Genomic DNA, 23,946 nt, shown 5'->3' on the forward strand with positions numbered 1-23,946 from the left:
GAATGTGGGATTACAGTCCCCGTTCACAGTCCATGACCCACAAACACTAGTCCCGACGCCCCCAGTTTAGCTTCCTCTCTAGCCTCCGCACGGATCACCTTTTCTCGCCCCCATCAAAGCTTCCCCCTCGGATCACAGTTGCGACAACGCCTGTTCTCTTGCGCCCAAAAACCGCATTCGTCTGATTGATTCGCCGCATATCTATATAGAGCTTACCCATGGATGACGTGGACGAGTTCGCGCAGACCCGCGGCGCGGATGACCTGTTTGATGATGAGATTATCCCGGTCTCTGCAGAGGAACAGCAAGCTCAGGCGGTGGTGGTAGTTCCGGAGCCTGAACCTGCGCCTCCGAAGGAAGAGCCTGTGGTTGAGAAGCAACCCTCTCCGCGTGGGGAAACACCGCAGCGGAGTCGAGGCGGAGATCGAGATCGAGGTCGTGGCCAGGCTCGAGGTCGGGGTCGGGGGAAAGGAGGACGTGGGTTGCAGGACTCCCAGTGGGCAGATAAAAAGCCAGCGGAGAATTCGCGGCCCAAAGGTCCTAAGAACGCCAAAGAGCCAGAAGTGACGAAGGAACCCGAATCTACGACACCGGAGAAGCCACAAGAGGACACGAAAGACCAGCATGGCCAGGACGAAGAGGGACCGGAAGAAAATCGGATTGCTAATGGCGCCGAGCTTCCACGCGTACCAGCTGTTCGTGGGGATCGAAGCGCTACTGGGGGAGTACGGAAGGTAAGACCGAGCTTTTAAGGTCTACACCTAGCAATCTATGAACTTCTTGGCTAACCACGCTTCCAGCCCAAACTCACCGAGGAAGAGCTCTCAAGGCGTATTGCTGCGGCCAAAGAGAACGCCGCAAAGAAAGCCGCTGCGCACGCCCGCGCCGAAGCCGATCAGGCATCGTTCCTAGAGCGCGAGCAAATCGCAGCGGAAAAGCGACGCATGGAGGCAGCAAACCGGCGAGTCATGGATAACGAGCGCGAGCAGAACCGCCAGCGCAAACTAAGCGCGCAAACCGGCCGTGAATGGGACTCCCAAAAACGCGAGGAGGACTACAACCCACGCGGCGGTGGCAGCCAGTTCCGCCGGGGCATGCACGGTGGGGTCACCGGGTACGTGCGACGCGATTTCGATGACGGGCGGTCTGACGATGGCGCTGGCAATCACCTCAGCCCGGGTCGTGGACGTGGCCGTGGTGGCCGTGGGGGCCGCGGCCGTGGACCGCGAGGAGACCGCGCCTCATCCAAAGATCCATCGGAGAGGGGTCACGCGAGCACGGCCACGCCGTCTGTGAACAGTGACGCCGAGTTCCCCTCTCTTTCTCCGGGCAAGAAGCTAGAGCTGGCTCCTACCCCCACGGTGGACAGGACTTCCAACGCACAAGCGACCTCGATGGAGAAGCTTGAGGCTACGATGTCTCCTGTGTCTGGCACTTGGGCTGACCAGGTTGAGGAGTAGGAGGAGGAGGAGCCAAAGTTTGGAAGGCAATCTTGAGACGTTTGGACATGTAATTGGCTTTTGACGACTTACCTTTATGCATTACTCACGACATGAAACTCTTTCTGAACATGTCTCTACCTTATAATTTGATATCCCACTGGAGTCGGTGGGCTCGTGACAAATATTACTCAATCAATGATCTTGCGAGCATGGACCTCCGCAAAACACCAAACCTAACAGACACTCCGTACGGCCGTTCCAAACCTGCTCAGTCTTTCCAAGTGCGGTAATCTGGTGGTAGTGGAAGCGCATTCTTGCGGAGGAGCTGCTGCCGAAGCTTGCAGAGCGCGGTATATCGATTCCCGGGCTGGCGCAAGTCAAGATCGCAGAATTCTCGCCTCGTTGGTGAGCTTAGCGGGGACCGATCTCTTGACTATATTACTCGCAAACTATATATTGCTATAGCTAACGAGAAATAGATCAGTTTTTGCACATTAGGATAATATACCTAAGAGTAAACATACTGTGAAAATAACACCGACAGCATCTTTGACTCGATAGATCCCAATTCTTTGATAATAGAGAGTTTTAACTCTAGACTTAGTTTACCCTAATTCACTCTAAGCTATATACTAGCTGCCTCTTCCATAAAGATATACTCCGAGCTAGCTAGGTTATTAGATATAGCATTCTAACCCAATACTTGGCGCAGGGGAATTTGGAGCAACTCTCGAGCCTTACAAGAGGATCGGCTTAAAGCCGCACTCTCTCGCTTAACCCTAGCATACTTAAGGCACAAACTCCATTGTAGCCATTTTGGATGCTATTATATAAAATAAGGGACCGGTATTTAGTTTTGGAATACGGGCAAGCACTGATTTCCGTTATTCATAACCGAACGGAAGACCTTGCTATACCCTTCATCTGCCACCTTTGTCATCGAGACACGGCTGCGTAAGCCAATGGCCTGGCTATTAAACCTTGGAGCCTAGCAATATTGAAGGCTGTATACCTATCCTGAAGCTGCTGTCCTTTATCCCGGGGCTATCGCCCACTTGTATAACGAAAAAGGTGCTTAGATTCGGGGCTTGCTACTATTATTTGCTTATGGAGAGTCTTTGTAGTGTAGACAGCGAGGCCTTTGCGACAGGTAGGAAGGGTTATTGAGACTAATCGTGGCGATACTTAAGAAAAGGGGGGTCATATTAGTTAGCCAATCTTTTCAGACCTACCATACTTCAACCAAGCTCGACATCCCTCTACATGCCCCTCCTTTTATTGAAGATTCGGTCATCGTTTCACCGCCCGCCTTTGTTTTTTCACATATTAATCATAAATTGAAACACATAGACTCAATCATCTTGCTCTGGAGTCAATACAGAGAGGGGTATATATATTGTGTGACGCGAGAGAGGGGAAATCTGATGAGAATACGAGGCCCCTTACAGCTGCGTTAACCTGTCACGCCTTCCCGCCGATCACCAGGTAGAATGGCACCGCTCTGATGGGGGTCCGTTATCGGCAGGGATAACTTCATATAAGAAAAGACCGTAATAATTAGCCACTCTAATATATGAATGTCAAAATTTAAAGAGAGTGTGTGATTTAAGATGCAAGGGGGTTTGAAATTATTTGAGCTAAGGTGCCGAACCCGAAACCCGGTCTTCTTCAATGCTACTCCTCTGAATGACAATTCTGGGGATTTTTTTACACGTAAAGATGGCCAAAATCTTCATCTCAACCAGGATGATCTTGTCGATCATGTGTAGAGAACACCGCTAGATAGCGCTGAATCTAGCTCTCGCATTAGCTCGCCAAATTTCTTTCTATCTAGTCCTTATTGGCTGCGCTCAGAACTTGGCAAAGTTCAGGGCCTCCACATAAATTGAGCCTGAGGTGTTGAGGAATGGTAAGGATGATCCCAGTTTTTATCTTTGGCGACGAGTTTGAGTTCGCGGTACCTGGTGAAATGCCTGGTGTGTAGGCCCGTGCGGTCTTATCACTGTCTATATCAGTTTCAAGTTATCTTCACTTCAAGGCACCTTAAACAGCTTTTACTGGATCTCTGTACCTGAAAACCTTATGGGTATATTTCTTTCCGACATCAAGATTCGCCTTATCTTGGGAGGCAGGAGCGACACTGAGGTGATGTCTTCTACAGTAAGACTGAGTGGTATGGTAGTTCGATGGTTATTTTTCGATAAGGAGAAGAATCGTGACCGGAATATAAGTCGATATTGTAGTGGTGGCGATGGCCTTGGCTTTCAACAAGACGTAACATAAGAGATTTATCCGAAAGCAATCCATAGCGCGAATGGCGAACCGGCCCAAACGATGAGACGCGGGGAAATGATTGATAAGTAGAGATGCTCCAGGATGACTCTACATGGCCCTCTTCTACATACTCTTCGCTTAGCACTTCTCCCAGATCGTCGCATCACCCTCTTAGCGCCCTACTACCTCCACAGTTTCTACCATCGCCAATGCTCGGCTTGTGCAGCCCACAATATTTGAGATTGATAGCCTTACTAATTAATTATTGGTCGAAGAAATACGCGGCAGCCTATTGCTGCCACTTTGCAAGTGGCGCTGAAGTGCCTTAGCCTACTCAAGACTGCAGCTGGTGACCAGTACAGGTCTTGCCCTTTCCGGAAGTAGCGAGCAGTTATGAAGACAGATATATTTGTCAGAGTTAGGCATCAACAGGGCATTTTCGCCGAATCTAATCTCCGAATCCTCCAGTCTAGACTGACAGTTCGTCCAAAGTAGGGTGAAATCATTTCCTGTACGCGGGGTGATCTGTTTTCGAAATGGACTGCATCCCGTAATTGGTGAGCGGTAGTGGCACTTCGATCGCACAAGAAATGAAGGGGAGGCCCCAATATGACGCCCAATGGGTTGTGCGGTAACAGTACGGCTCTTTTTGTTGCGTTGGAAACGGGCCTAAACAAGGCTGGGTCTCGCATGATCTTCTGAACCGAGTCCTGGGGGTGGGATTCCACTCTCTGGCCTTGTTATGGGGGTCTCGAGCTACCCGTGGAATAGGCTAGGCCCGACTTTTCCACGAAGAGGTCTCGACATACTTTCGCAGTTGAAGATGGCGCCTCGCTTGTGTGAACTCATACCCCTTCCCCGGGTCTGGCCACTGGATCTCCGGAGGGAGGCCCATGCTGCATATTGCTGCGGACAGCAATGCACAGGAACGCGTAGTCTCCGGGGCGGATGGGAACCATAAGCGATGGACCATAAGTCACTACGAGCCCAGCCACCACTTCAGGGCGTCGACGTACTTCGGATCGAGGCTAGCAGCGGGCGCGAGGGCGTCCCCGTTTCGCATTTGGTGGTGACCGTGGAAGAAAGAGTGACGCTAGTTCACGCCTTAAATCGGTAGCTCGGCTAATATTACACCCGACTTCCCCGCATTCGCGCCCTGATTGATTCCCCCGTTGAAGCTGCGCGGGCCCTGAAGCCATCCTGGCGAACTTCACTGCCGAAGAGTCGGGAGTTGGACGCCTGCAGCTGGCTGCTTCTCGCTTTCCGACCTCGGCGATTAGCGATAACCAGATCGGATTTATCGATAGGAACGAGGGGACCGACCGAACTCCACTGAAACGACGGAGACTCGAGGGTCCACTCGGGCTATGCTTAACCTCGACTGACGCTGCGACTGACGCGTTCCAGTGTTTGGTAACCCATCCTCTGGCAGGGCCCCACTCTGCAAGCGTTAGTGACTGGGTTCTTCCCATAGCCTCTGCAGATCTGCAACGTCTGCCTTCTGGCCGGAGGACATTTTATCCGGCCTCAGCGTCTCTCATGGCAAGCCCAGCGATGTTCAATTTCCTCAGGGGCACAACTCCACTGCCTTCCCCTAACGATGGCCTCCGCCGGCCCGAGATGCCCTGGATGGAGGCAGGTGCCAGCAAGTTTGGTCCAGCACCCTGTTATTGTTACCTTATTCTCGTGGGCTCACGCCGGCGCAGTCACAGCCGAGGTGTCATTCGTTTAGCCTGACTCCCAGACTCCGTAGTACCCATCACAGTCTCTATTCCAAACTTACTTCTGGTCTCTGGCCCGTGTGTCTCGTCACAGGATGACGACGCCGTCGGTGGTCCAGGACCTCCCGGAAGGCGTGGAGCCCCCTAGCGACGCTAGTTTCATGGTTTGAGCTCAATCGATCCGGGAGATCAGCGTATGGTCTGAAAAAGGCGTACGCCCAAATCCGGAATCATGGCCGTTCCCATATTCGCGACTGGACCGTTATAAAGAATGCCTCCTCGTGGACCGTCCTTGAAACAAAAGGTTTTTTTTTTACCTCCATCCGTCGTCATTCAGTCCTTCCCACGCTCATTTGCTTAACATTCAACCGCTCTTTTCGATCCCTCTCGACATGCGTCTCCAATCGGGCGCGTCTGTTGCGGCCCTGGCTGCGGCTGCCAGTGCCAAATCCCTCTCCGATGTGTGCACGCTGTCCAATGTCAAGTCTTCTCTGCCCTCCAACGGCACCCTCCTGGGCATCAATCTAATCCCGGCCTCTTCTACCGTTGCGGCGGTCTACAATGCCACCACCGGAGGCGGCATGGGCAGCACCACCGGCGAGACCTACAGCTACTGCAATGTCACGCTCACCTATACCCACCCCGGCAAGGGTGACACCGTTGTTGTCAAGTACGCCCTCCCCGAGCCCTCGGACTTCAAGAAGCGTTTCTACGTCGCTGGTGGCGGTGGCTATTCCCTGAGCTCCGACGCGACCGGTGGTCTGGAGTATGGCGCCGCTGGGGGTGCCACCTCTGCTGGATATGATGCCCTGAACGGTGTGAGCTATGACGATGTCGTGCTGTACGGGAACGGCTCTATCAACTGGGATGCCACCTATATGTTCGGCTACCAGGCCCTGGGCGAAATGACCCAGCTCGGCAAGTATTTCACCAAGGGATTCTACGGCCTTTCGACCAAGTCCAAGGTCTACACATACTATGAGGGATGCTCCGATGGTGGACGTGAGGGTATGAGCCAGGTGCAGCGCTATGGTGAGGAGTACGACGGAGCCATCACTGGTGCCCCGGCCTTCCGCTATGGCCAGCAACAGGTCAACCACGTCTTGTCTTCGGTGGTGGAGCAGACCTTGGACTACTACCCTCCTCCTTGCGAGCTCGCCAAGATTGTCAACGCCACTATCAAGGCTTGTGATCCGCTTGATGGCCGTACTGACGGTGTCATCTCGCGTACCGACCTATGCATGCTGAACTTCGACCTGTCTTCCATCATTGGTGAGAGTTACTACTGCGCAGCCGTGACCAGCACCTCGCTAGGCTTCGGCTTCAGCAAGGTCAAGCGTCAGGCCGCGGGCAGCTCCACCAGCTACCAGCCCGCCCAGAGCGGTACTGTGTCCGCCGAAGGTGTCGCGGTTGCAAAGGCCATCTATGCCGGTTTGCACGACAGCAAGGGCGAGCGCGCCTACCTCTCGTGGCAAATCGGTTCCGAGTTCGGTGATGCCGGAACCGAGTGGAACAACAGCACGCAGAAGTGGGAGCTCGACATCCCGTCGACCGGCGGCGAGTTCGTCACCAAGTACATTCAGCTGCTGGACCTGGATAACCTGTCCAACCTGGACGGCGTCACTTACGATACTCTGGTCGACTGGATGAACACCGCGATGGTCCGCTACATGGACAGCCTGCAGACCACCCTGCCCGACCTCACTCCGTTTCAATCTTCCGGCGGCAAGCTGCTGCACTACCACGGCGAGTCGGACCCCTCCATCCCCGCCGCCTCGTCTGTGCACTACTGGCAGTCCGTCCGCTCGATCATGTACCCCCACCTCAACGACCAGCAGAGCCTCACCCAGCTCCAGGACTGGTATCAGTTCTACTTGATTCCTGGTGCGGCGCACTGTGGAGCCAACTCCCTGCAGCCTGGCCCCTACCCCGAGAACAACATGGAAATCATGATCAACTGGGTTGAGAACGGTGTCAAGCCCAGCCGCTTGAATGCCACAGTCTCTTCGGGTGACTACGAAGGCGAGACTCAGATGCTGTGCCAGTGGCCCACTCGCCCTCTGTGGCGCAGCAACTCTACCTTCGACTGTGTCCACGACCAGAAGTCGATTGAGAGCTGGACTTATGAGTTCCCTGCCTTCAAGGTCCCTGTGTACTAAGTGCACTTCCCAGGATCCCGTCCTGGATGGGAAATTATATGGGAGACGGCCAGGGCACATCTTGTCATCACCCCTGTTTCGAGTTGCATTCACCTTCTTTTCCCTCGCTAGCGAGGATATTTATATATACATATTTTTTTCCCTTGTCTTTCTGCTTTTGTACATCAAGTCACAAGGAATGGCAATGTCTAACCCTATTTGCATCTGTTATTTTTTTCATATACATATATCTTTGTTTGGGTGTTGTGTATGGAGAGGTTGGTTTCTAAGCATATTCTATAACTATTTTAAATAAACAAAGTTTTGTTGGATGTGTTTGTTTCTAAAACCTTAAACAAGCTTAAGGACCGACCAAGGTACTGCTTTCTCCACCGACGCAGCGTGGACGGCAAACAGCTTAACCCAGATTCAGGGTAAAGGCTGCAGACGACGAGCAGCTGAATGTGTCCACATCATCCGCCTGCTGATACGCATCGGCACAGTCAGTATCGCCTGCCGCACACGTAGCCGACGAGCAGCTAGAGTCATCAGTCGTAACGGCGAAACCGGACGAAATGAACAGCGAGTCCGAGTCAAGGTTGATGCACGACAGGTCCCACCAGAGGGTGTCGTCGCTCTCGGTGTACTCGAACTGCAGGACGCTGCTCTCGCTCGTGGAAGTGGCCATCTTGATCGAGATGCCGCCGCCGTCGGAGTTGGTGCGCCAGTTCTCGGTATAGACGCCACCACCTGGGGTCAGGGTCTGCATGTCGCTAGTTGTGTCCGAGGTGGACCAGAGGTAGACGGTTTGGTCAAGGTTGTTGATGATGTTGATGCCGGTGCTAGTGCTGGTGTTGGTGCTAGTGCTGGTGCTAGTGCTGGTGCTACTGCTGGTAGATGCAGCGGCGGTGGCAGTGCTGGATGCAGAGGTGGTAGTGCTGGCGGCCGGCGCGAGGGTCACGGTGGCCGTGGGGCGGATGCCCTGGGGAAGGGCCGCGACCACGGAGGCAAAAGCGGCAAAGAGAGTGATGTTCTTGAGGAACGCCATTTTGTAAAGGAGGGTTTAAAACAGGAGATCTGTGAAGGATCGACAGGGGTTTGATTGGTCCGAAAGGAAAGTTGGATGGAAGGATTGGTGGGTGTGGTCTGGTCTACAGACACTGAAGTTGATATCACAAAAGATTGTATAGAGGCGCAGCCTCGGAAAGAGTGATAGTGAAAGTGTAAAAGGGAAAGGACTGGGTTGACTGTGGGATTGAAGGATTGAAACTGGAGAGCCGGAAAAGACGCAAGAGACGACAGCCCCTGGTCTTTATTCTTCATGGTGGAGTGCGCCTGGACGCAGCACTACGAGCTCTGAGACTCTGAAACACACACGAGCACCCCAAAAAGTGTATCTCGTCCATGGATTGGCCAACCCGAAAGCCTAGAAGCACTGTAGAAGCCATGTGGTCCTTGAGTCCGGCCAGGAACATGAGATCATTGGAGGGCTAGGGGTTGTGGCTTTGTTAGATGTGGTCGACGAGGTGTGTTAGGGCTAGACTGGAGTCGATATCTCATCTTTGGCGAGCGGTCTGCTGTGCTGCCTTTTTGTCGACCCATTGTGGTAGACATAGCGCCAGGAACACCTCGCAATGGCTTGTGTCAGATCCACAGGGCTGGCGTGGTGTCGGCCAGTCGGCGACTGCGCCTGGTCCAGTCCGTCGGTGGTGGGTCCCTTTGGTTGGCTCAGACCGCTCCGACAGCCCAGACAGTCCAGACCGCGGGGGCGTCATCTCCTTGCGTGTGGGGTGCGAACACTGTTTGGGAACGTAGCCGGTGCTGTTCGTGGGCCTAGGGGGCTGCGACATTACGCAGCGGCTTGCGCAACACTAGGGCAAAAAGGTAAGGTCTCAATTTCGAGTTGGCGCGTCTCGAGAATCCAGGGCTGGTGTCTGGACTGTTCGAGATAGGGACCGCAGTTGAAACATGAGCATTCTAAAAGGCTTAGCGTAGAAAGAAGGTTAAGCATCGCCATGGTCTGCGGGAATTCATCACATCGATCAGGCTCTGCTGTTGCGTGGAGTTGACTCGGAGGAGTCAAGTTCTTGGGCGCCTTATTCGTAAGGCAAGCAATTTCCCTGCCAGTATGGCACCGAAGGGGTTCACTCTGCAGCATCCGTGTAAAATCTTTATTATCCTGTTAAGGTATTCTGAGACTGGGCCAGGAAGACCAATCTCTTGATATCATAGACCCGGGTTCCCCACATGTGCAGGAATGGGCTTTGACCTCTTTTTTTTTCATCAGAGGCCATGGATGCGACGCTCGCATTTTTGGCTAGAAATGACCCCAGAGGGGCCAGCCCCAATGCAGCGATCCAACCTGTCAAATCTAGCACACACGCATCTCACGTATTACTTGTGCTCGAAGTACGGTTGTATCCTGCCCCGGCCCCCGGTCTGGTGGCCCCAAGCCCTATCATAATCTGCATTCTCTAAACCCCCAAATCCGTTCCTCAAGTTCATACACATGAAAACCTCGCCCACAGCGATATGTCCTGATTTTAGATTCAAGGTATAGGCCGACACTTGGTAATGCTCAAAAATAATTCTAAGCTGCCTGTGTAGCAATACCTACGCGTGACTGTACTTCTACAGTCTACACACCACCAAGCGCATCCTGGGGATGCTTTTCCACATACCAAGCCACTGTGAGTCTCCTACGCAAAGAGATAGAGGCTGGATATAAATGTTGATGAGGGAAAGGGGGGGTAGAGTGTACTTGAACAAAATATGCATTGGATTATCTTGTATTGAGCCACTCAAAAGATTAAGTCATTTCGTGGTGGTGTGAAGATGGCGGCTTGAAATTACATCGTACTCAGCGCAAACAAGAACCGTGTTGGCCTACCAGGCTTAGTTCTCTATCATATAGCATGGTTTTCCTCAATTAGGCGTGGAGGAATGGTATGAAAGCATATACATGAAAGGAGGAGGGTGGGCATGGGACACGCGAGATCGAAAGACCTCCCCTCCTCCCCGTAAATCGAATCAGCTGTAGACACATCATAGCCTATTGAGCTAGAAGCACTGTGCAATCACTCTGCTTGACAAATTTCGTCTCTCTGTAGGTGAGGTCGCTGTCTCCTTCTACTATTCATTCCACGTTATGACTCCTGATATCCCGAGAGTTCTCGTCTCCACAGGCAGGTACCAAAAAGATTAGCTCGATAACGAGCCTATACCTCCTTGTTCCTGTCCGACCTTAGCTTCAAAGTCATTCACAATCTCCTGAAGTGCAGCGGCTACTTCATGTGGCCGCGAAAGGAAGGGGCTATGGCCGGATCCTTCGAGAGTGCGAATGACCCATTTCTCCTGGCCCCCTGCGCCCATGACCATGCTATCCTGCTGTTCGATTGGATTGATGACATCCGCCGTGCACCTAATATAGCCTAATCTCCCATCATAAGACTCATCCTGCCAGGCTTGAGGCGGCACAACGCCCATGTTGGCGGCCATGCTCTGAGGGCGAAGCTGCGGTACTGCCCAGTCGACTCGGTCGGCCGGCACGTCTGGCGGGAAAAACAAGCTGCGGGCATCTTTGGCGAGGAAAAGACCTTCGCTCGGCGCGTCCCAGAGCACGTAGGGTAGGCCGCCAATGTCGCGAATCACTGCGCCTTGGTCCATCCCTCCAGGAAAGATATAGGCACATAACGCGATCATCCCCAGCACGCCCTTCCCGGACAGGCCCAGAATGGCAGCGCTCGCAATCGGTCCTCCGTAGGAATGCGCTAGGACAACGACGCGCTTCCCCATCGATATCTGTGATTCCACGACGGACCGTACATGGACTGCGTCGTCAAACTGCGTCGTGCCCTTTACCCCGCTGACGCTCGGCAAGTCTACCGCCTCTACACTATAGCCGAGAGCCTCGAGCGCGGGGATTTGGAATCGCCAGCACCACGAGCCATGCCATGCGCCATGCACGAGGACGATGGTCGGTTTGATCGTGGATGACATGGGCAATAGTATCGCTTGGCAGGCAGAATAAAATTTGATTCCAGGTTGGAAGGACACGTGCCAAGTCGGAACAGGCACAGAATGTGTCGACCGCGTGGTCCAAGCCCATTCGCCATATCTCCTCCCTTCAAGAACGCTGTCTAGAACATTCTATGGAAACTTATAGTAGCTTACAATGACTCATTCGACACTGATTTCAATACTGTACAGTATATTAAAAGTTGCAATACGGCTAAGCAGGGGTTGTTTGTAGAGTAACCCAATGCGGAGAAGGGTGATTTCGGGTACGAACCGCGGAACATATCGCGAGTGCGGACGGGGGAATCTGTTTTTGACTCCCATTGTACTCTGTCCCAAGCCTTACTGTGTACGTGCCAAATGTGCCGCACGGGCCGTTCCTTATTGCCTGGGTAGTAGAGCTAGAAGCGGAGGTGGACGATGTATTGCGAGATATTCGACAATGCATAAAAACCACGCTCTGATTGTCCTTGCATCATATTTTCATGATCAGCATGTCAAATTGACCATGACCCAGCCACTAAAGCTGACCACTACCCAGCTATCTGAGTCACCCCTTGTTATTACGGACACAGAATATGGAACTATTTGGCTTGGTGGGAGGGCCCACTATTTTGCGTGCAAAACGATTGAAGCTGTACTTTGAATGGCGACTATCATAGCCTCAACATTGATGTCCTAGACAAATTCTTCTACTGAATTAGCTGAACCCAATACTGGGCACAACCCGTAACTATTATTGTGTTATGCGCGTCAAAAGACACCTGCCAGGACAGATAGTCTTGAACCTTGGCTTAAGAATACGATATCTCCAAGGAAATATCGTTGCACGGAATTGGCTGGCCTAGACAGGCCGACGTCAGTATACCACTTGGCCCATCACATGGGAACAAGCCGGTAACAACACCATATGGGGGCTAAACGAATGGCTGAAAGATCGGTAGAGCTCGGCTAACGATTGCCGAGCCGGAAACAACCACCTCATTCGCGTGACTAATGGAAACCCCATGGGGAAGAAGCGCCACCGTGGGGGATGGGGTAAATTCCTGTATAATTAGCGTCGCGAGGGTCCCGATGATTCTTCGTATCAGCGTTTTCACAGTCGCACGGGAGACGTGGAAATGACTGAGAAGGCGACCTTCGCCGACCCCGAAAATGAACGCGACATTGTACAAGCGGAATCGACGGTCGCAGAGCGAGATCAGTCTAGTGAGCTCGAGGATCTTGTGAAGCAGAGGGGTGATGGGGGCACGTTGGCGTGGATGAACGTGCTGGCTGGATTCTGCGTTTTTGTAAATTCATGGTGAGTGTGGCCGAAGCTTATCTCGACGGAGCCATCGCATAGAACTGACGATCCGCTGCAGGGGCGTGCTAACTACCTTTGGCGCGTTTCAAGAGTACTATCAGACTGAACTCCTCCCCGACCAATCGCCCTCGGCGATTTCCTGGGTGGGCAGCATCCAAGCCGCGCTGATTCCGATGGTGGGCTTGGTGTCTGGGCCGTTAGTAGACTCGGGGTACTTGCGCCCATTGATGATCTCGGGGAGCTTCCTAACGGTCTTTGGGTTAATGATGACTAGCCTTGCCACGGCGTACTACCAGGTCTGTTTCTCTCCTCTGGAAAGCCAAATGGTTCGCTGACGAGGGCAAAGGTCCTGCTAGCGCAAGGATTCTGTGTCGGGATGGGTGGCGGAATCTCCTATATTCCAGCGCTGACCATGGTCTCGACGAGTTTCACCACAAAACGTCCAATTGCCATTGGCATTGCCTCGATTGGGTCCAGCGTTGGGGCCGTTATCTTCCCCGTGATGTTCCGTCAACTTCAGCCTCGGATCGGGTTTGCATGGGCAGTCCGGAGTATCGGCTTCGTGACTCTGTTGATGGCCATCGTCGCATGTACAATTCTATGTCGCCAACCGCCCCTGAAGACACGGGCGCGGAGTCTGATTGACTGGACTGCTTTCCGCGACATGCCCTTCATGCTTTTCTCCGCTTCGTTGACTTGTGTCATGCTCGCATATTATGTCCCCATTTTCTACGTGGCCACGTACGCGCGCACTGTGATCCAGACGACGGCAAGCCTGTCTTTCTACATGGTCGCCATTGTCAATGGGTCATCTGTGGTCGGCCGCGTGGTTCCCTATCTTCTCGTGGCCTATGTAAAGCCAGTGGCTATCCTGATCTTCAGCGTTACAGGTTCAGCTATTGCGATGTTCACTTGGATCGCCGTGACACATCTTCCCGGTTTCATTGTTTGGGCATGCTACTGGGGGATTCTCAGCGGCGTACTGGTAACGGGCCCGACTGCTATTGTTGCTCACCCGGTATTCTGCCCGAACCCGAACTACATGGGTACTCGTCTCGGTATGATGTGGGGGATTTCCTCGCTCGGTGCGCTGGCGGGAACGCCGGTTGCAGGTGCACTGGTAAACCTTGACACGGCTGAATTTCTGCACGCCCAGGTCTTTGCTGGCTGTGTGATGGTGGGTGCCGTGCTGTTGCAACTGTGGCCTGCCTTGAAGGTGCTGCAATACGATCGGAGCCCTCCACGAAAATAGGAATGGCACACATGATGTCTCCTTAATCAAAATTCTCCGTGCTCGAGGAGTTTGATTTTCATCTTGCATTTGACCGTAACACTTACATACCGACCTATATGGTAGGCCAGGTCTATTTATCATATTAGTTTGAACATCTTTAAGGCGCATATTGCCTCGCTAAATACCTATCTTATGTGCTAAAGAAGCGAATGAGCATAGGACTACTCTCTCCCTCAGCTATATATATTTTTATAAAACTTAATCATCCCCCCAGTCGGTAGCCCATCGGTGTTGAAGAAGTTGCTGCGCAGAGCTCCGCTCAGCCGGCTCGAAACGTAAACCAAGGCTCATAAACTCAATGAAGGCTGTAGCCTCATCATCCCCCATTCCCTCCGGCTTTACCTCCAGGATGGCCTCAGCAAGCGGTAGTTCCCTTTCGTCTTCGGGGAATGGGTTCCTCAGAAGACCATCAGTCGTGAGGTGACGGTCCGAGTCCAGCCATGCTGTGCGTAGCGAGTCGGGAACAAAGCTGACTATCTGTTCCATGTTGGTCTCATCCATGTCACCCCAACCCTCGGGTGCGAAGAGCGGGATGCCCGTGATGATAGTAAAAATGGCATATAAGAGCTTGGGGCGGCTAGTAGCTGTCCATGAGAGGTAGGGGAGTGGTAACACGATAAAATTAACATATCGGTGAACACTAGTTAGGGGCTACGTACGACCTAAGGTTGTGAAAGCCCCCAGGAATATAATTATAATGATGATAATAATAATGATAATGATAATAATGATAATAATAATAATAATGATAATAATAATGATAATAATAATGATGATAATAATAATAATGATAATAATAATGATGATGGTGATGATTTCCTGAATGGCCCGAGACACGTTTAGCTCCGGTCTTGTCTCGGATAACTCACTCCGCCCGGACGGGCCGTCGGGCGACGGGCTGTGTAGCTGCGGCAGACGGCCCCTCGGATGGTGGGGCCGACGCCCGCGCGACCGCCGGCGAACGGCGTTTCGCGCAGGGAGACTTCCCACGGAATACTGTAGGTAGTAACTGTACAGTGGATCATGAAGAGGCTAGGGGCCGTCGGGCATCCGGAATGGAATTACAGTCAACTATCTATACCAACCGCTCGAGAATGAGAACGAACTATGACCAGAGTTCTATATCTATCTGGATTTTGTATTCTGTGTGGCGAGCGAGTGAATCGTGTATTTGTTGTTTACAAGCTTTTCTTAAAAAAAGTTCGATACCACAAGAGGATTCAATAGTCTTGACGCCAATTATATCATATTTTCTGAAAAGGGCTCTTTGTTGAATTGTAAGCCCTTGGAGAATCAACAGTTGCACTGTCGCGCCTATCTAGGACAAGTCATAACTTAACAGCCTAATTACCGTCAAGAATCTTGTCTAACCGCACACTCCTCCATATACTGTGTCACTGTCCTGCGTAGCTTCTGCCCAACACGAAGACAGTCCTCCCGACTGACCCGAGAGTAAACAATGAAGAATGCCACCCAGGTCATGGACCCTGACTTGGGATCTGGAATCTCTTGCCCATTCTGCAGGAAACACATACTTTCGGAAACGTTGTCCTTGAGTTCAGGACACCGTCGCAATGCCTCAGCACAAACATCTCCCGCAGTGTAAATACCGCCGACCTCGGCGGGGATGAAGAGTATCTGCGAGTGATATTGCGCGCCACCGGTAAATGGAACCGACAGTGCGCGGAACCGGTCCGGGTCCACAAGCGCGTTCAGAATGCTAAGGCTGTAGTAGTCGACGCCGTAAGCCCGGGCACTGGCGTTAATTTCCTGCATGCCCGGAGGCCGGGGATTGATTTCGAGGAGGAAGACGCCAGTGTCGGACACCGGGTCAGACCTGGCCACGAGATCGACCAAGCCATCCTTGGTCTCTGCGAAATAGCAGCTGGAGTTGCGGAGACGAGCTTCGATGTGATAGATTCCGGTGCTGAAGCCCGCCAGTCTCACATAGTTGTAAAGAGACCTCTCGAGGATCTGCAGCTCGGTTGCTGGCAGACGGGATGGGATCATGTTGGAGCTCTCGACGAAATTGGCAAAGCTGGGTGCGCCCTCCAAGTCACCAGGACTGGGGAAGTCATCGTTCACCTCGAAGAAGAGAATCTCGCCATCAAGCACAACCATGTTGGCGTCGATTTCAGGTCCCTCGATATACGGTTCGATCACAACTTCGTGTCCATGCCACTCTGTGAATGAGTCTTTCCACAGTCTGCTGGTGGCTTCGCGCAGTTCATCCTCGCTTTGGACTTTCCACACTCCCTCTGAGGCCCAGCCGCGACTTGGCTTGACAATGAGAGGGTACACAAGCCGTGGGGAATCTATGCTCAACATTTGTTCCAGGTCCGATGGACTCTTCAGGCTATGACACATGAGATCGCCTTGGTCCAGCATCCGGGTGCGGTATTTGTTCTGGGCCAGCACGCACGAGTCGGGCGGAGATGTATGAAGACCCAGCATGACAGCCGCTGTGGGAAGCACACTGAGGAGATGTTCCTCGATGGTCAGGATGCCGTCGATGGGCTTGGGATAGGCCTGGATCGCGTCGACAATGCGCCGGGGCAGCCCTTGGTCAGCCGTCATGTCAAATGGTATAAAGTCCTCTCGGAGATGCGACCATTCGCGGCTCTCAATCCAGTTTCCAGCAAAATCAAGGACGACAATGCTGATGTTCAATGAGGCTGCGGCGTTTGTATAGCCTTCGAGAGCGGAGAGTTTCCGACTACCCACGAGCGCGAGGCGTTTCCTGGGAATCGGAACCGGGCTTCTCCACGGGAAGGACAGACGCTTGACTAGTTCTTCGTCGATCTGTTGAGAGATTGCTTGGATGGACTGCGTGGGAGCGCAAGGAACCACCACTGCACCCATTGCCAGAGAAGCTAGTGAAGTAATGTGCTTGCAGTTCTCAGGCACCGGATGGATCTCCTGTGCAGGGAGCAGGAAGGACTCTACCCTGTCCACACGGTGACAGTCAACTAGTCGCCTCTTGAGGAAGTCTGACTGGCAAACGAAGCCATGCGATGTGGATAGGATAAGCTTCACAAGAACGGGGCTAGTTGTGTCAGTGACCACGTCATGTAGACACCGAAGCCATTGAGAGTCTTCTCCCTGCGTCTGCAAGTTGCACAAGTTGAACCTGGGAAGCTTAACATCGATGGTGTTGCGCCTATCCTCTCCTTTTGCAGGAACCAACAAATCCAATGAGAGACAACCAGTCTCGGAGGGTAAAATGTGCAGACACCAAGAGATGTCGAAGTTTGTGATTGCTAAAGTCGACGTTAGAATGGAACTCGGGATCATTTGATCTATACTTACATTCATCCATCGTGAAAAGTATGCGTACTCAACAGTCATAAAATCGAAAGGGGCTCTGACGCCCTGTTATCTATTTTCCTCTAGGCACCATTGATACGAGTGACTGGTTGTGGAATTTGCGGCGTATTTGAGCGTATTGACTATTGACGAGGGGTTTGTTTAGCGTCAAGTTGGAAGGCTCAGGATTGAAGGCCTAGAGCCAATAGGCACTAGTGAACGTAACATATCTTACAGCATAGTATTTAGATTCTAGATAGTTCCCGTGGAGGAAAGAAAATATGGTTGTGCGATTTGCATTCTTTTCTTCATTCATAGTTGTCTTTCCGAGGAAATCAGGGCATAAATGGAAAAATCCCACTCGCTCCCAACTGACCCAACTGAGCCAACTGAGCCAGCATCTGAAATCCCTGATGTCGATAAACTCCCACGCGTTGCAGATTCTATCCCACTGTCCGTTTGGCTTGTCGCCCTCTTAGCCCTTGCAGAAAGATTCACCTTCTATGGACTCTCTGCACCATTCCAGAACTACATGCAAAATGGGCGTGACGACCCCCTTCGACCAGGTGCGCTAGGCTGGGGCCAACGGACCGCCTCATTGACCTCTAACCTTTTCTATATTCTCACCTGTATTACGCCTATCTTCGGTGCTATTGCTGCCGACAAATGGCTGGGTCGCTACCGGCTACTGGTCGTATCCTTTGCGATTTACCTGGTCGGAACCGTCCTGCTGCTTGTCTCCAGCCTTCCTGAGGTCCTTGGTCGTAAATCTGGCGGCGGAGTTTTCATTACCTCCATCATCCTAATTGGCGTCGGCATGTCGGGGGCAAATGCGAACCTTGCTGCCTTCATCGGCGACCAGTATACCAAAGAGGGTGGCACTGTTGAGGTGCGCAATGGGAATCGGGTCGTCATTGATCGCGACCGAACAATTGAGTCAATCTATAACCTATTTTATTGGTGCCTCAACGTGGGATCACTCTCGGGCATCGCGACCACCCTACTCGAGAGAAACGTTGGCTTCTGGGCGGCCTTCCTCCTTCCACTCTGCGCTCTGAGCATCTCCGCGGCCCTGCTAGTCTTTGGTCGTCGGCATTACACTATGTGTGCTCCAGAGAAGTCTGCTCTCCCTGATGCTGTACGCGCATCGTTGTATGCCTCCAGGAGCGGCTTCCGCATGGACCACGCCAAGCCACAGTATCAGCTCGAACACCACGCACGCCAGGTTCCCTGGAGTGAATCCTTCGTTGACGAGCTCAAGCAAGGACTGAAAGCGTGCCGCATGCTGCTTGCGTGGCCCATTTTATGGCTCTGTCGAGTGCAGCTCAGCACAAACCTAATCTCGCAGGCCGCGCAGATGGACACGGCGAGCGTCCCGAACGACATGATCTACAACGCCAACCCGGTGGTTATCATCATATTCCTCCCCTTGTTTGACAGCTTCCTATATCCATGGTTGCGTCGACGAGGCATCACCCTCAACGCTGTGACACGGATCTCGCTCGGTTTCGTTCTAGAAGCCTTCGCTATAGCCTACGCCGCCATCGTGCAGAAGCTAATTTATTCCTATGGGCCCTGCTATGAATTCCCCCTGCAATGCGCGGCCTCACAGGGTGGCGCCATTCCGAATCACATCAGCGTGGCTGTACAGATCCCTGTCTACGTGTTGGAAGCGTTCGAGATCTTCGCGACCCCGGCAGGATACGAGATGGCCTTCCTTCTGTCACCTAAGAGCATGAAGTCCATTCTGCAGGCCATGTTCTCGCTGACAAATGCAGTTGGCGCGTCGTTGAGTATTGCCATCTCTCCTATATACAAGAACCCGGCTTTGTTGTGGATGTATGTGAGTCTTGCCGTGGCGATGGCGATTGATTCCTCGGTGTTCTATTTGGTATTTGGTATTTTCGACTCCGGGGAGGAGGGTCAGAAAAAAAATGAAAAGAAGATTGCGCCGATTATGCAAGATCCAGAGCTGGATGTGGAGACTCAATAACTTTGCACGGCTGGGTTGGTTTCTGCCATTGACGAGGGTCTCAACAACTCTTGTCCAGTTGCATTTTTTTGGCATTTAGCATGGTATTTGGTCTTCAACATTGACATTAGTATCGGAAAGTTGAAAGAACTTGTCGGAGAAATAAATGACGGTATAGACTAAGAATGTTGCCTATAGTGCATTTTTGGTCTAGCGGTTATTTTCCGTAGGATTTGGCCCTATTTTGTCTTGATAGAACTTTTTAAAATTTCCCAACTTTGGGTTCCCTTGAATTTTTCGACGTAATTCTATTCGTCTGCCCTCTTTGACCCCTGGCCCGCCTCTAATCCTTGGTTTCTTGTCTGTTGCTCGAGGTCCGTTAGAGCATCTCCCGGCCATGCGTAACTAATAGTCTCGCATGTAGTACTACGGGTATTTTGTAAACAGTGTCAAACAAAGAAAGGGCAAAACGGCCCCCAGATGGTTCTTGGAGTGTATTTGTAACAAAGAAACAACCCCCTGCTCAATAGGGGAATCCAGCTTCTCCGTTGGACCCCACTTAAATCTGGACCACTGGAGCTACGGTAGTAGTGACCACTGACTACTAGTTAAACAACTACGCAAGAGTGTTAGATAACAGCACCAGCCCCACACGGGAATCGATCTAGACACCACCCGTCTAAATAATAGTTAAACGTAATCCATGGCCAACCGGTTGACACCTGTCGGTAAAGCGGTTCACCTAACCCTATCACAAATTTTTGAATCAGGATGTCGCAGCCAAAACGCATTGATTAATTGAGTAACATTGACTGCATCGAAGCTCACCTTATAAGTCGGAGGTTGGTAGATGGTGTGGTGGTCGATGTGTGGCTTGGCACGATCTACCCGTCAACCGATCTACCCTGAGATCAGAACGTGATACTTGATTGTCCTTCCCGGTATGTTCTGATCTCTTAGTGCAGCTCTATGAAGATATATAGTTAAGTTAGCCTGCCGAATGACAGGGCTGACTCATCTGTGCCACGCCGAGCACCAATAAGCTCCACGCGATCATCATGACTTCATCCTGCGCTGGCTCCCGTTCCAGGATTGCAGCCCATGAGGTCAACGCCACAGCCATCGGCTATAAGATCACGGGGTAGTAGAATCGCCATTTGACAATGATCTCCGTTATTCTATCATTGATCGAATGTGTATCTCGATTCATAAAGAACCCCCCTAACAAACCCCCTCAACAGTCCTCGTAATCAGTGAGTCTATCTCTGTGCTCCTCCATGCTCTATGAAATTCAATTATCCGTTGAATAAATTTGTAGGCAACGAGGGTGGTTGGAGAAACTGACGGTTCATGCAGTATTATTATAGTCGTTATCATGCCTGAATCATCCTCCACCAACCATCCAACTACTTCAGTCTCCGGCGGTGCCAGTGCACAGCCTACGCCAGCGAACAACGTCGGTGGCGGGAGCGGCTGGGGTGACCAGAGTTTCCGCAAGGGAGGATCTGTTGACATGCAAAATGAGGGACTAGGGCATGTTGCCGTATGTACCAACACTCCCCGATCTCGCTTTCGACATCGCTGTAGCAAGGGACTGACGATACTTCCCTGAAATATCCAGGCTCATAACCCGCGGTCGACCATCGGCGAATTCCTCGGTCTCCAAGATCAGAAGACGCGCGCAGAGAACAAGTTTCTGGCCCGTGCAGATATGGCGGCGGGAGATACCAAGCCTACAACTGAAACCGGTGAACCAACCTGTGCGACCGAGGACCACAGCTTCATGGGCCAGAAGCCCGGTGGCGGAGACACTCTGCCGGGGTGGGAAACTGTGAAAAATGTATTTGGAAGGTAGAAATACGCCGTCTTTCGCGTTCCCACAGTGTAGTATAGTATGGGCGCAAACACGAGCTCAATCGGCAAGGATCACGCCTGCTTCCTCTTGCTTGTCGGCTTTTGGTCCATCCAAACCCCGTCCCTATCCTACGGTACGTTCCTGTTGCGGCTTTCTATTGCTCATGGGAGAATTTCCGGCTGTTGGGGATGATGACTGCTGCTTTTCACACGGTACAGTTGGGGAAGGTTGGAACACGTGTAAATGTTTATGAGCAATGGAAATCATGATATGCTATCTGTTTATAATTGTGACTCTCGGGATTAAAACGCGATTAAGCTGGCTGAGGTAAACTCGTGCTAACGGATATTAATCATTGTACAATATGCTATTCCACCTTGGTTTCCTTCTTCCGAAGACGGTCACGGATAGCAACCAACTTGCCCAGAATCCGACCCTTGAGGCTCTGAGCGCCGAGGGCAGCCGCCTGGTCCACAGACACAATGCGTCGCACCAAAATATTGAAAACGGTGCCGAACGCAAGTGCAATCACAGTACTGGTGAGAATGATCACGTTGTAGGGCATACTGAAGTCCGGGGTCGGTAGCGGCAGGAGAAGACTGGTGGATCGGATATAGACTGGGGCGCTACCGGGGGCATTCAGGATTCGAATAACGGCAGGCGCAACGTTGAATCCACGATTGGCATCCGGAGGGTATTCAGTGTACCTGAGAATGGCCTTTTCGAAGTCATATGTCAAGGTGACACTCGAAGCCGCTGGGACGGATAGTGCCAGCTCCAGCTGAGTACCGCGTTCGCGATCGATGGCGGGCCGGTAAAAAGTGCCGGTTACAAGTTCAGAGGATGGTACCTCGCGGGGAACACCATCAGGGCCTGTGATAGTAGCCTGCAGGGTATGGATATATGGTCGAAGGAACCATGGAAGAGATTCGAACAAGATGAAATCCACAGAAGTGGTTTTAGACGGGTTGCCAAAGATGATGCGCATGCCGCCACGCTCCTGGCCATGGCCAACAATAGTTCGCTCCGCGTGCAGGACTGGCGCCTCGAGAGGGACTTGCACCTGCCCAGGTTGCTCGGGGATCGAAAGGTCGAAAGGCTGAGAGGACGATAAAGAGAAGCAACGAGTAAATCCATCCGGTTTCTTGTGCTCCACGGCACCCTCCGAGTGGAAGACTTGCCGCTCATGGGGGACGCGAAGGCAGACAGACTGTTCGCTTGAGCCATCCGATTCTGCGAGAGGGCAAACGCCATTCAAGCTTCGCCCAAACACCTCTTGGAGGCTCCATGCCTTTCCACTCGCCTTCTCGAGAGGGTAGCAGGTATCCTCTGAGTTATAAGGCTTGGAAGCATCGCAAAGCAATTGCTCATTGGGAACCGGCCGTGGGATTGGATTGGCTATGACGTGTTAGCAATTGATTAGGTAGAGCAGGGATATAGCTGCCAACCCACTTCGAGATCTCTTGGACCGCTCAATGTCTAAAACCATATCTACGGTCTGCTCAATTTGCACAAGACATTCACCATCCGAGGGGCATATTGGCCGCATATCAACGGACATACTCTGCCATGCTGCATCAAACAATTTGTGCCCGTCAAAAAGGCTAGAAATTCCAGTTTTACCCTTGCATGGGAGGAGTTTCAAAAACGGTGTCAAGTTCTCCGTACATACTACCTCGCCAGGGAGGGTTCCATGGAGTAGGTGTAGCCCCTCAGCATGCGGGTGGTCACCCGTGGGCTCGAAAGAAGCAACAGGACGGGTGGTACGAGTCGAGTCGACGAAGTTCATCGAGGCGCAGAACAGGCCCGAGAGAGATTGTGTCAAGGTGATCCATTTGGCGAAAGCTCTGCAAACAGTTAGCCTCTTATATTCTACCAATCTACCAATACATTTCAAAGATAGCTTACTCCTCGTCATCTGTAGCGTCAATCCATGCCCAAAGCTCAACACCGGTACCTCCTTCCTTGCTGCCGTTCCACGGCCGAGGGCCCCAACTCTCAGCATCCCATCGCCCTGTAGTGAATCGAAGGTGAAGCTCTTTCGTGTGAGCATGCTGAAGAATTTGGCCTAGGGCCCGTGGGAAGTATCTGAAATGTTGGTTGTCAAACGATTGCTGGGAGGTATTACCCCGGAAATTGAATGAGGCGAGGAGGGACGATTGAGGGAGCGGTTGGAGGAAGAGCTGTTCCTGGTAGTCCGAAGATGCTGAAGCTGGCAAGCTCCATAGCGTGACAGCGAGCGCCAGCAGCAGAGAAAAGAGTGCGGGGACTGTCATGACTTCATGCCGGAGCTCGGGCTACGGTGCCCCTAGTCCGTGGCTAGTTCAGTGTAGATGAGAGGCTTCTGGCCGGCAGTAGACTGGGGTAACGAGAATGAGGGCACGCTCAGTCACCAGGAGGGGCCCTGAGAATGACCAAAGGGATATGGGCATCAAATGCAATTGTAATGCGGCGAGTATCTGAGTGTTGTCTTGAACTGTCCATCTGGTGGATCGATTGTCGTGCCTCACCGCCTGCCGCCGTTCTTAGCGCCAGCATCGAAAAACCGTAGGACTTAACCGTTCGCTTTTCAAGAGTAATCGCTCTCTCCCGTGGTGCCCGTTTACTACCTCCTGAAGAAT

The 23,946-nt window shown here is 52.2% G+C and overlaps 10 protein-coding genes across 10 annotated transcripts; 5 read left to right on the top strand and 5 right to left on the bottom strand.

Annotated features, from left to right (window-relative positions):
* Nucleotides 1-218: 218 nt before the first annotated feature.
* Nucleotides 219-1,460, top strand: N7482_004188 (uncharacterized protein; the record flags this gene model as incomplete). Its single annotated transcript, XM_056686313.1, has 2 exons — nucleotides 219-734; nucleotides 801-1,460. 2 exons carry the CDS (start codon nucleotides 219-221, stop codon nucleotides 1,458-1,460), a joined length of 1,176 nt encoding a protein of 391 aa, XP_056545055.1.
* A 4,369-nt stretch (nucleotides 1,461-5,829) lies between these two features.
* Nucleotides 5,830-7,596, top strand: N7482_004189 (putative tannase; the record flags this gene model as incomplete). The annotated part of the gene is made up of 1 exon (XM_056686314.1): nucleotides 5,830-7,596. One exon carries the CDS (start codon nucleotides 5,830-5,832, stop codon nucleotides 7,594-7,596), a length of 1,767 nt encoding a protein of 588 aa, XP_056545056.1.
* A 397-nt stretch (nucleotides 7,597-7,993) lies between these two features.
* Nucleotides 7,994-8,623, bottom strand: N7482_004190 (Secreted thaumatin-like protein calA; the record flags this gene model as incomplete). The annotated part of the gene is made up of 1 exon (XM_056686315.1): nucleotides 7,994-8,623. One exon carries the CDS (start codon nucleotides 8,621-8,623, stop codon nucleotides 7,994-7,996), a length of 630 nt encoding a protein of 209 aa, XP_056545057.1.
* A 2,153-nt stretch (nucleotides 8,624-10,776) lies between these two features.
* On the bottom strand, nucleotides 10,777-11,574 carry N7482_004191 (alpha/beta hydrolase; the record flags this gene model as incomplete). The annotated part of the gene is made up of 1 exon (XM_056686316.1): nucleotides 10,777-11,574. The coding sequence occupies one exon, from the start codon at nucleotides 11,572-11,574 to the stop codon at nucleotides 10,777-10,779; it is 798 nt and encodes a 265-aa protein (XP_056545058.1).
* A 1,139-nt stretch (nucleotides 11,575-12,713) lies between these two features.
* Nucleotides 12,714-14,150, top strand: N7482_004192 (putative MFS monocarboxylate transporter; the record flags this gene model as incomplete). The annotated part of the gene is made up of 3 exons (XM_056686317.1): nucleotides 12,714-12,895; nucleotides 12,957-13,194; nucleotides 13,245-14,150. 3 exons carry the CDS (start codon nucleotides 12,714-12,716, stop codon nucleotides 14,148-14,150), a joined length of 1,326 nt encoding a protein of 441 aa, XP_056545059.1.
* A 240-nt stretch (nucleotides 14,151-14,390) lies between these two features.
* Nucleotides 14,391-14,678, bottom strand: N7482_004193 (uncharacterized protein; the record flags this gene model as incomplete). Its single annotated transcript, XM_056686318.1, has 1 exon — nucleotides 14,391-14,678. The coding sequence occupies one exon, from the start codon at nucleotides 14,676-14,678 to the stop codon at nucleotides 14,391-14,393; it is 288 nt and encodes a 95-aa protein (XP_056545060.1).
* An 867-nt stretch (nucleotides 14,679-15,545) lies between these two features.
* N7482_004194 (uncharacterized protein) lies at nucleotides 15,546-17,511 on the bottom strand (the record flags this gene model as incomplete). The annotated part of the gene is made up of 2 exons (XM_056686319.1): nucleotides 15,546-17,452; nucleotides 17,502-17,511. The coding sequence occupies 2 exons, from the start codon at nucleotides 17,509-17,511 to the stop codon at nucleotides 15,546-15,548; spliced, it is 1,917 nt and encodes a 638-aa protein (XP_056545061.1).
* Nucleotides 17,512-17,844: 333 nt separating this feature from the next.
* On the top strand, nucleotides 17,845-19,491 carry N7482_004195 (Oligopeptide transporter; the record flags this gene model as incomplete). The annotated part of the gene is made up of 1 exon (XM_056686320.1): nucleotides 17,845-19,491. One exon carries the CDS (start codon nucleotides 17,845-17,847, stop codon nucleotides 19,489-19,491), a length of 1,647 nt encoding a protein of 548 aa, XP_056545062.1.
* Nucleotides 19,492-20,845: 1,354 nt separating this feature from the next.
* Nucleotides 20,846-21,325, top strand: N7482_004196 (FAD dependent oxidoreductase; the record flags this gene model as incomplete). Its single annotated transcript, XM_056686321.1, has 2 exons — nucleotides 20,846-21,013; nucleotides 21,092-21,325. 2 exons carry the CDS (start codon nucleotides 20,846-20,848, stop codon nucleotides 21,323-21,325), a joined length of 402 nt encoding a protein of 133 aa, XP_056545063.1.
* A 367-nt stretch (nucleotides 21,326-21,692) lies between these two features.
* On the bottom strand, nucleotides 21,693-23,601 carry gpi16 (GPI-anchored transamidase subunit GPI16; the record flags this gene model as incomplete). Its single annotated transcript, XM_056686322.1, has 3 exons — nucleotides 21,693-22,723; nucleotides 22,778-23,172; nucleotides 23,234-23,601. 3 exons carry the CDS (start codon nucleotides 23,599-23,601, stop codon nucleotides 21,693-21,695), a joined length of 1,794 nt encoding a protein of 597 aa, XP_056545064.1.
* Nucleotides 23,602-23,946: the final 345 nt, after the last annotated feature.

Source organism: Penicillium canariense (genome assembly GCF_028826845.1).
Source record: "Penicillium canariense strain IBT 26290 chromosome Unknown utg000002l_segment0_segment0, whole genome shotgun sequence".
Lineage (NCBI taxonomy): Eukaryota > Fungi > Ascomycota > Eurotiomycetes > Eurotiales > Aspergillaceae > Penicillium > Penicillium canariense.